At 35.8% G+C, this 10,804-nt stretch overlaps 1 protein-coding gene across 2 annotated transcripts; it reads right to left on the reverse strand.

The window, feature by feature from the left end:
* Positions 1–2,851: 2,851 nt before the first annotated feature.
* Positions 2,852–10,497, reverse strand: LOC107877964. Of its 2 annotated transcripts, XM_047393604.1 has the most exons (5): positions 10,380–10,497; positions 9,917–9,991; positions 7,025–9,183; positions 6,666–6,810; positions 2,852–3,936 (listed from the first exon to the last, which is right to left on the reverse strand). In XM_047393604.1, the coding sequence occupies exons 3-5, from the start codon at positions 9,143–9,145 to the stop codon at positions 3,284–3,286; spliced, it is 2,919 nt and encodes a 972-aa protein (XP_047249560.1). In that variant the 5' UTR covers positions 9,146–9,183; positions 9,917–9,991; positions 10,380–10,497; the 3' UTR covers positions 2,852–3,283. The 2 variants fall into 2 exon arrangements, with proteins under 2 accessions (XP_047249560.1, XP_016580283.2); XM_016724797.2 differs by having other exon boundaries at positions 2,852–4,194; positions 9,917–10,483.
* Positions 10,498–10,804: the final 307 nt, after the last annotated feature.

The raw sequence follows: 10,804 nt of genomic DNA on the forward strand, positions 1-10,804 counted from the left end.
GCATTCTTATGCCAAGCTTTAGTTCAAACAGAATTCGATTTTATGTTAGGGACTCTAACCTTTTTTTTAACCAATCAAACCACCAAGGGCACCATTTAACTCATTACATGGCCAACAAGGCCTTTACAAGATCATTTGCCAATCATTCTTACTCATCAAGTCATTTTCTTAGGTCAAATCACCATCAACATATGACTAGTTAATTCCAGTAGATATTTTCACAAACACCTTGAGGGAATACTCTTACCATGACCAAAACCCAAGTGAAAACCATCAATATTAGGGTTAATCTTTACCCATTTGTTAAATTACAATTCACAAACACCCACATGTGCAAACCATCACCAAAAACACGTATAATCACAAGTTTAAACAAGAGAAAACATTACACATCACTATACATCAAAACCCTCCACATTTATTTCATAAACCATTATTAATGATTCATAAATAATGTTTAAATAACATGATATTTGAGAAATAATGATAGGGGAAGAGTCACATGCCTTTTACAAGATTATTCACGAAAGGATTCTTGACCCCTTAGCCTTTAGATGAACACTTGTGGAACCCTAGCCTTCAAATCTTCAAGAGTGTATTTGAGAGAGTATTTGGAATAATTGATCCACTAAAAATATGTTTTAGGAGGCCACTATATGTTATATAGAATGGGGACTTAAGAATTTTGGGGTGGGAAATGTCCACAAATCCCCTAGCTTAAAAGTTGGAAATTAACCCGTAGAAGGATATGACTCCCACACCAAACCATACTCTAGGTGTGAGTGGTATCCTAACTCGCATGCTAAGCCTCACCATGGACCCCTAATCTGTCAAACATACAACCATACATGTATGATTCATACCCAAAGGTAAGAGTGGTACCATGCAACCCGTATCCAATTCAGTGTCCAATAGATCAAGACCAACACATCATACGACTAGGTAGTATACCGTATCCTAATATAAGACTATGGAGAGGCTAAACTGTATCTTAGATAGAATGTACCCTACAAACACTGATCAACATACGAGAGAGAGGACCTTAGGCCGTATCCTAGGGTATAATTGTTACCCATGAGTTGTATTCTACCCAGAAACCTCAACCAAGGAAATTCTTCTAAGGGTCCAATATCTAGGTGTTTCAGAATCTTGATCCTTTTTGGACTATTTTTGTATCTTTTGACATTAGAGATGTATTTAGTAGTTCTTACACTGTGACATCAGGTTTTGGTATTTGATTTGATATCTTTATTATGTTTTCGCTCACTTTATATATGTGTAGGTAGACTCTATTTTAGGGGTCTTACCTTGAGTTTTGGTATTGATTTCTCATTTTGTATCATTTTGGGTGATTGACATACTTGTCAAAGCTTGTCGCAATAGTTCCATCGTGAGCTTTGGTTTTCGGGTCATGATAGTATACGGGTTGGATATTAGAAATTTTCATTTTGATTGTTTGTAAGCATTACATCCTCATATAATATTCATTCATGAAACATTGGTACCTCTGTGAAAATACTAGAAATACTTAAAACACTGGCTTTTTCTAACAAAAAATGTGACATCTTTAAAAACCCTCTACCGATGTATGTGCCGGAGAGAAGATGTGGATATTGATATTAGATATTGGTTGAATATGGGTTAACGAACCCCCTATGGTCCTACCTCGGAAGCACAGCTCAGTAGGTGTATATGGAGGTTGTGCAATGACTTCGTGCATCACATCATCATCATCATCTTCATTGCATTCCATATATTGTGTTTATTCTGTGATTGTATTTTTGTTCTTGACCTGATATCTGTCCATTTGTTCTATCTTCTTATACTTGTATTTGGTGTACATGTATATTTGTTCTTCTTTCCCCTACATGTATTTGTTAGATGTTTATGTAGTAGAACGGTTAGTAGAGATGGTGTGGGCTATCGTTTGGGACATTTTCTAATTGCAGGTGACATGCCCATAGTTTGTGTTTATATCTTTATTTTCTACTTACTCAATCGGCCGATGATATCTAGTGAGTACAAGTGGACCACACTCATCCCTACTGCTTCCTTTCGGTGCACATCCAGGTACGAGTGTGCCGGACGGATAGCTGACTCAGGCTGCATTTGGAGTATATTCGAGGTAGCGGACGTCCTATGCTTCAGGGGTTGGTCTACTACCTCTTCCTGTCTATTTTCATATCTTATTTAGTATTTGGAGACAGATTTTTGTCCTTTTTGGACTATCATTATATCTTTTGACATTCGAGATGTATTTATTAGTTTTTACACTGTGACATCAAGTTTTAGAATTTGGTTTGGTATCTTGATTGTATTTCCGCTATTATCATATTTGTGTGGTTCGACTTCGTTCTAAAAGCCTTGCCTTAAGTTTTTATGTTGATTTCTTATTTCATATCAGTTTGGGTGATGAGTTTATTTATCAAGGCTTGCCACAATAAGTGTCATCATGACCCTTGGTTTTTAGGTCGTGACTCGTGACACTTTGGTTGTTCCATCATTCATTCAAAAGGTACTTTTGTTTATTTTGCTGTAAAGTCCCTTCACGTTTTAATCTTTTAAGGCACCCAATTATCTGAATTTCTTTTCACACGTCTGATTATGTACTTTACCATTTCATGTTGGTGCTTTTCTGCTTCTGTACCCTGAGTTCCATAATGGCCTCTGGCTACTATGTTTACAAACATTATATGACGAGCGGATAAGACCTTTTGCAGAGGTACCAAGTTTTAAAATATTACTAAAACTGATTATCGCATCCTTCCAAACAAAATTGAAATTCAACATTTCACAGCAAAACCTGGTTTCATCATCTAGATTGTGGTGCACATGCTTTTTTTGACAAATTCTACAAAGCTGATCAAGCTTCCACCAAATTGCAATCAAACAAGTCATATCAAGATTGACTACATTTTGTAAGTATATGGTTACAAAATGTACAAATTCAAGATCAACTCAGCATTAAAATGTAATTTGAGATAGTAAACCTCAATGCCTCAGCTTCTTAAAGACCTTTTTCAACTCCTCTATTGAATTTTTATTTACAGATTATGTAAGTGGGGCAGGGCAGTCCAGTGCGCAAACCATCCCGCATTAGCAAAGTCGAAGGAAGGCCGCACCCCGAGGGGTGTGTGACGTAGACAACTTACCCTTGTGCAAGCATTAGTGACTGATTTCAGGCTTGAACCTGTGATCGAGGTCACACGGAAACAACTTTACCGTTGCTCCAACTTTACAGCTTATATAAGCCAAGTTCCTAAATCGCCAACCTGAATATGTATTAGTTGTATAGCATGAAGTCAGCCAACAAATCATCGATAAATGCAGTTAAAAGATACTTCTCAATGTCAGTCACCACCTCTTCAACTTCATTGTTAGTTAATCCAGTTCTCCAACCTAAATCCCATGCACTGCTGGCCACTCCCTTGCACCATAGATCTCTTTCTAGCAGTGAATTAACAGCATCTGCTGAAAGGTTTTTTCCAGCAGCCTTATCGTGACTTCTCAAAACTTCAATCCCATCACAAATTTCACTAACCAACTTGTCAAAAGATACAGAAAATTTTCTCATCTTTATGGCCTTCAGTGATAATGGATCAACTGCCAGTGCACATTGAGACCTTTTATGTTCTAACAACTCCTTTGCACAATCAAGTAAGAATGCGCTATTGACAATTTCATGATCTACACTAGTTGTCTGCCGTATAGTTGGTTCCAATACATCAGTTTCAAAAAGCTCCTCGGACCGACAGAGGAACGATTCACTGCTCAACAGTAAATACCTTGTAGTGGATCTGGAGTTGAGGTTCTCATTCTCAGTGAAGTCTACATTGATGTTACAGTTAATGTGCTCCACTAATTTGATGTCAGCGACACAATGGATTAATGGAACGCTAGATTCACAAGGGAAACTTTCACCATTGACAGTATTATCTGCAATAGAAAAAGTAATAGTTTAGAAAAATTTCACAATGACCGACAGATAAATCTCCTTGGATCAACCACTAGTCATGTGCAGACTCTATTTCCTCCAAAGGAGTATTCGAGCTTCATTGATGACTAGAAGTAGCTAGTTCCATGCGTAACAGCTTTCAGATTGTCATCCATCTATCATGGTTCTTAAGGTATGGAAGAAGAAAGAGGCAGATGTGCACATAGCAGACAGTGGGTGGACCAGTGAACAAGCTTTTCCTGAGGAAGTATAAAAGGTTGAAGTGCATTAGACCACTTCAATTAATTCTAACATGTCATTCAACACTTTTCTCCAAGAGTCTAGTTAGCAGAATGATCCCGCTACAGACTTTAGAACTTTCACACAGAAACACAGTAATTATCAAGATACAATTTCATTTTATATGTATAAATTGTCAAAAAAAAAAAAAGGGTCTTACTCGAAAACAACTTCTTATATCTTCTCAAAAATATTGGAACATCTTCCTCATTGTCAGCCACATATATACATAAAGATATACGGAAGCTTTTGAGTCCAGCAGATCTTTTATTTAATGTTTTGGTTATTGTTGAAAATATGTCTCAAAAATAAAGTAGAAATAGATATTTTTAGTAGTTTTTAATTATTAAAGTCCTATGCGACCACGAATTAGTTGTTCCTTTATTATTTGAATAGAATAAGTTATCCCAATTTAAATTGGAGTATAGTTAGAAATTTAGCTATAAATATATGCTTTGAGTTATTAATAAAATAATTTCCTTTGACAATACTATTGCCATATTTTATTTTTCTCCAACTCTTTCTCTTTTATTTCTCCAATTTCAAAGCTAAAACCAACAATTGGTATCAAGAGCCAGTTTCTTGAGGGATCTGTGAGAGATGAATTCTGAAAACAGCTTCTCCCAAATAACTCCTCCTATCTTTGATAGTGAGAATTACCAACTTTGGGCAGTAAGAACGGAGACTTATCTTGAGGCTTTAGATCTTTGGGAAGAAGTGGAGGAGGATTATGATGTTGTTCCGCTGCACGATAATCCCATGGTGGCTCAGATCAAAAGACAAAAGGAAAAGAAAATCAGAAAATCAAAAGCAAAAGCGACTTTGTTTGCTAGTGTTTCTCCAACAATTTTCACGAGAATTATGGTCTTTAGATCAGCAAAAGAAATTTGGGATTATCTAAAGGAAGAATATACAGGAGATGAAAGAATGCAAGGCATGAAGGTACTCAGACCGTCTTCTTGGCATTGTTAACAAGGTAAGATTGCTTGGCACAAAATTTAAAGATTCGAGAATTGTTGAAAAAATTCTTGTTACAGTGCCTGAAAGATACGAAGTATCAATAACTACCTTGAAACTACAAAAGACCTGTCCAAGATTACCTTGGCAAAATTGTTAAATATGTTGCAGGCGCAAGAGCAAAGGAGGCTTATGAGGCAGGATGGTATGGTTAAAAGAGCTTTGGCAGTCAACCACAAGACTCAAAGCAAGGGTAATAATTCAAGAAAAAATTACCCACCTTACCAGCACTGTGGCAAAATAGATCATCCTCTATTTAAATGTTGGAAGAGATTAGATGCACAATGCAAGATTTGTAATCAACTTGGCCATGAACCCGTGATTTGCAAAAACAAATCTCAAAAATATGAAGCAGATGCCCAAGTCACCAAAGAAGAAGAAGAAGATCACTTATTTGTGGCAACATATTCTTTAATCAAGAAATCTGATTTTTGGATAATTGATAGTGGTTGTACAAACCACATGACATATGACAAAACTCTTTTTAAAGAGTTTTTGCCTTTGGGAATGGTGACTATATTCCTGCAGAAGGAAAAGAGAATGTTGCAATCAAAACAATTTCAGGTACAAAAATAATTTCAAATATGCTTTACGTGCCCGATATTGATAAAAGTTTTTTAAGTGTTGGTCAACTAATGGAAGAAGGATTTAAACTATTGTTTGAAGATAACTATTATCGAATCTTTGATTCCAGTAATCTTGAGATTTTACAAATTGATATGAGAGGTAAAAGTTTCTTATTTAATCCATCAGAAGATGCACATAAGTCATGCAAGAACAAAGACGAATTGATAGAGGTCAATTCAGTCGAAGCAGAGACAATTTCTGACCCAAGGAGTGTTGAAAATATGTCTCAAAAATAAAGTAGGAATAGATATTTTTAGTAGTTTTTAATTATTAGGATCCTATGTGACTTAGGAATTAGTTGTCCCTTTATTATTTAAATAGAAATTAGTTATCTCAATTTAAATTGAAGTGTAGTTAGAAATTTAGCTATAAATATATGTTTGGAGTTATTAATAAAATAATTCCCTTTGACAATACTATTGCCGTATTTTATTTTTCTCCAACTCTTTCTCTGTTATTTCTGTAATTTCAAAGCTAAAAACCAACAGTTATACAATGCGGCTGCGTAAGTACTAAACTACTATATCATTATTCCCAAAAAAGAAAGAAAATATTTTAAGCTGCAAAAGAAGAATATTCTATTCACATTTGGTTTCTTAGATATGAAGATAATATCATTCTTGCTGTTGAACAATATCTGGGATATATATCTAACCACATTGCAGCACTTAAGGTTATTCCGTGGAAATAGTTACTTGACAAGCCTATCTACGACAAATAATTGAAAAGAATTTGTAGAATTACCAGTACGATTGCATGAAACTGGCCAAATAATGAAGTGACTTACCGGTGACAACATTCTCAAAGATATCAGCCCCTTTTTCTAATTGAAGCTCTTCTGAGGATGTAACTTCGGTTGTCGCTATATTTGTGTCTTCAGCTACTGACTGCACCATTTCTACATTTTCATCCTTGTGTTCCATGTTGTCAACCTGTGTCAATTCATTCCATAAGTCTGGGACAATGCTAAAGAAGTCCTCCATAATTAATTTTCACACGAGGACCAACATGTACAGAAAGTGTCCCCTAAACATGAGTTAAAGAAGGGAAATTGGCCAATAAAGTATAACATGAGTGATGAGAAACATAGCTTCCAGGAGAAAGATAGCGAAAACTCAAAAATATAAGTTATAACTATGTAGTCACCTCAGCAATGGAGGTACTCTTGACCAGCTTGTCAACTTTAACATTCTTCGTCCTCTTAATGGAGTTATGAGATGCAGTGGTTGTGATGCGCTTAGGATCAGTTATAGTACTTTTTTCCTGTGCAACCAAAGGCTTTCTCTCTGGTTTTCTCACTTTCACAACACTCATCTTGCTTTGGTCCTGAAATTTAGCAGTGTCCTTGGTTTTGGCATTTTTCATTTCTTTAGAGTTTCTGATAGCAGGAGCTACTAGTTGAGTCCCATCCTCTCTATTTCCAATTGCTTCTTTCTTTGGTTGCCGGGTCTTCCCAGTAGAAGAAGCTCTAGTCATTGTATTAGTCCGTTTTCCCTGAATCAGAACTTCAGCAGTCTTTGAATTTGCAGGTGCTTCACCACTATACTTGCAGGGAGAAGAAGCTCTAAACTTTGCGTTAGGATGTTTTTCTTGAAACAGAATTTCAAGTGTGTTTGAATTTGCAGGTGCTTCACCACTATACTTGCGAGGATAAGAAGATCTAATCTTTGTTTTACGCTGTTTTTCTTGACTCAGAACATCAAAAGTCTTTGATTCTGCAGGTGCTTCACCACGATACTTTCCAGGAGAAGTTGTAATCTTTGTTTTAGGCAGTTTCTCTTGAATCAGAACTTCAAGAGTCTTTGATTTTTCAGATGCTTCACCATGATCCTTGCGCCATTTTTCTTTGCTGAATTTATTATTTTGATCTTTTCCTGCCTGCAATTTCTTGTATATGGTAAAACTCAAGGTTCCCTTCTGATCATCAGAGTTTTCAGGTGAACGTTTTTCTTTTGAATCCCATTTTCCAATTGTGTTTCTAGTGCCTGATGGATTTTCTTCATGATTACAGGGAGGAAACCTTTCACCCTGCGAATCTAGAGCATATCGAGGCTTCATTATCACAATGGCTGGAGAATCAACAAACCTATTTAACAAACCGGAAAGACTAGATTGATTAGTTCCATGATTAGATTTATCCATTGACTTGCTTCTCAAAAGCCCCTTAAAGTGCATGGTTTCAATTATTTCATCCAATGCTCTTCTTTCTGGATCCACCTTTTGACTGAGGAATGTTGGCTTCTTTGCTTTTGGCAGATCTATTTCAAATATAGGTCTACTCTTCTTGACAACCCTGTCGTTCTTGATGTGCTTCTGGGAAGTTTGGTGCTGGGGCTTTCTAGGAATCTGTTCAAGACCCATCAGTCTGGCAATTAAATTTGGCCCGTCTGGCTTCTCCTGCTCAATTAGTGTCGGGGAGTAATCAAAACAGGTAATTTCTTGGGATTGAACTATGGAGGAATGGCTTGAGCTAGCAGATGGGATATCCGATGATATAATCATTTTTCTTCTCCCAACACATGCCTTTTCAAAGGATAAGACACCTGAAGTTGTGAATCTGGCAAAGGAGAGACCTGGAGATAATTCCACTTTCCTTGTTTCAAACTGAGACTTTTCTGAAGCACAACTTGGTGGCAACAGATTTTGAATAGCAAAGCTGTCTCTTATCACTTCCCTGAGCTCATCAAAACAATCCTGGGAAGCCCCATCAACAGAAAATCTTGGTTTCTGAAACTCAAGCCTGTTTAACCTTTCATCTGAAATCCTTTCGGACTTGGTTCTTTGAATGGCTATTCCATGTTTTACAGGCTTATCTTTTTGCTTTTTCTTCAACTTTGCCATATGTTGTGAAGCTTCTTGCAGCTCTCCTAGCATCACTAGTGAATCCTGTAAATCAAGAGCTCCTTTCAACAAATCTTTTGCAATATCTTTGGAATGCCTTTCAGAGCTCATACCGTTAGACCATGAATCAATCACTTGGTTCAGCTTTTGAACTTCTCGAGACACCTCCGTTAGCTGTAAGGAAGACGAGGAATTTAACTGATTATATCCCGCTCTTTTGCAGACTGTCTCTCTCCCTTCTTCCTTGTCTGATGAAGAAGACACCTTCAAATGGTTGCATGTTCTTTGTTTTACAACATTTTTATCCATTTTCGGATGGTCGGCAATCTTAGATTTTCTGATTGTCTTACATTCCACAACACCTCTGGGATCATCACAGGTGACAAAGGATCTATATACAGCTGATCTCAGACTCTCTGGAGGCATTTTCTATCAATCGAAATTTTCAGCTACCAACTTAAAATCTGGAAAAAAGACAAGTTTATACTAATAGAATTTGGCAAATGTAACCACATAAACTAGTAAATCTCAACCAAGCTTTTCAAAGACAGACAGATGGACGGACAGATTTGTTTGCTTTAAGTCACTAAAAACGGAAGAAAATATAAACACATAGTCGCCGTCTATGACTAGACAACTATCAAAAGGTTCCAATTTTGAGCAATGTCATTTCCATTTGAAATGTATTCTAGATTTGTTTGCTTTAAGTCACTAAAAACAGAAGAAAATATAAACACATAGTCGCCGTCTATGACTAGACAACTATCAAAAGGTTCCAATTTTGAGCAATGTCATTTCAATTTGAAATATTTAGAATACAGACATTGTCCATTTATTTGATAAATCAGAGAAAGAAACAGAAGCTGTAAATGATGAAAAATATTACTCGCTCCGCTTAAAACAGAATGACTTACTTTCATTTTTTATCCATTTCAAAAAGCAACTTTTTTTACTTTCAACTTTTCACATGACATTTTGATATATTTGTCTATCTTTAATTTAAAAATTACAAGATTTAAAAATTTTCTTTATTAAACTCTGTGTCAAACTGTGTGTCAAGTTAAACTCATTCTTTTTTAAACGGAGGGAGGGAGTAAAAACAATGGATCCGAACAAGAAGGTTTCACATTTGAGTGACAAATCTACAAGACACTTAATGAGAAAAAGAAATCAATTCTTATCCAAATGTTGAATTACCTGAATTGTTGCCTCTTGGGATAAAGGAAAACGACCCTTGGATCAAAACTTGATTATTTGACCTTCAACCTCTCTCTATCAAATTGCAAATTAAGGAAAAAGGAACAAACATGTCAACAAAGAAACCCAAATGAAAGACAAATGACAAAACCAGACTCAGATAAACTGATGAACACAATAATTGCTCCTTTTAAATTAGTAGCAAGCCTCTTATCTTAGGTCAAATAAAGAAGGAACCCAGATCCCACATTCAAAATAGCTGGTGAATCTTGAGTGACATTACTTTTATTTATCAATAAAGAAAGATGCCAAGGTCCCCGTATTTGGAGCAAGTTATCAATTTTACTTTGTTTTTTCCCCTAAGAAAGATTTAAATGATTGCGGGTGGTGGTTGAGAAGGATGCAAACATGTGAGTTAAGAAAAGGCATTGGATCACAGATATATTAGAAAGAGAAAGCCTACACTAGTACACTACACTGCCTCTGTCTCTGCAGTTACAATTCCAAAACGCCCGTGAATTCATTTAAAAGAACACTTTTTTTTGTTTTTCCTGCCACAAAATTGGCTGATCGAGAAATAAAGCATTAGTCTCATGACTGTCGACTGTGAAAATATATTAGGCGACCAAAAAAAAATGTATTTTTATTAGTAAACTAGTTCATGTATTATCGGTATCAAATTATTCTTTTGTTATCCTCCTGAGATTAGAGGAGTGAATATATGTAAAGACCACTCAACTATAATAAACTCATTTAACTTTGATTTATATCAATAAAATCACTCTATCTTATAATTTTTTTCTTTCAAAATCACTCAACAATATTTATTATTAAAAGTTATCGTTGTTATATAACAATAAAGAACAAAAAAGAAGAGTAGAGAGAATA

Source organism: Capsicum annuum, chromosome 7 (assembly GCF_002878395.1).
Source record: "Capsicum annuum cultivar UCD-10X-F1 chromosome 7, UCD10Xv1.1, whole genome shotgun sequence".
Lineage (NCBI taxonomy): Eukaryota > Viridiplantae > Streptophyta > Magnoliopsida > Solanales > Solanaceae > Capsicum > Capsicum annuum.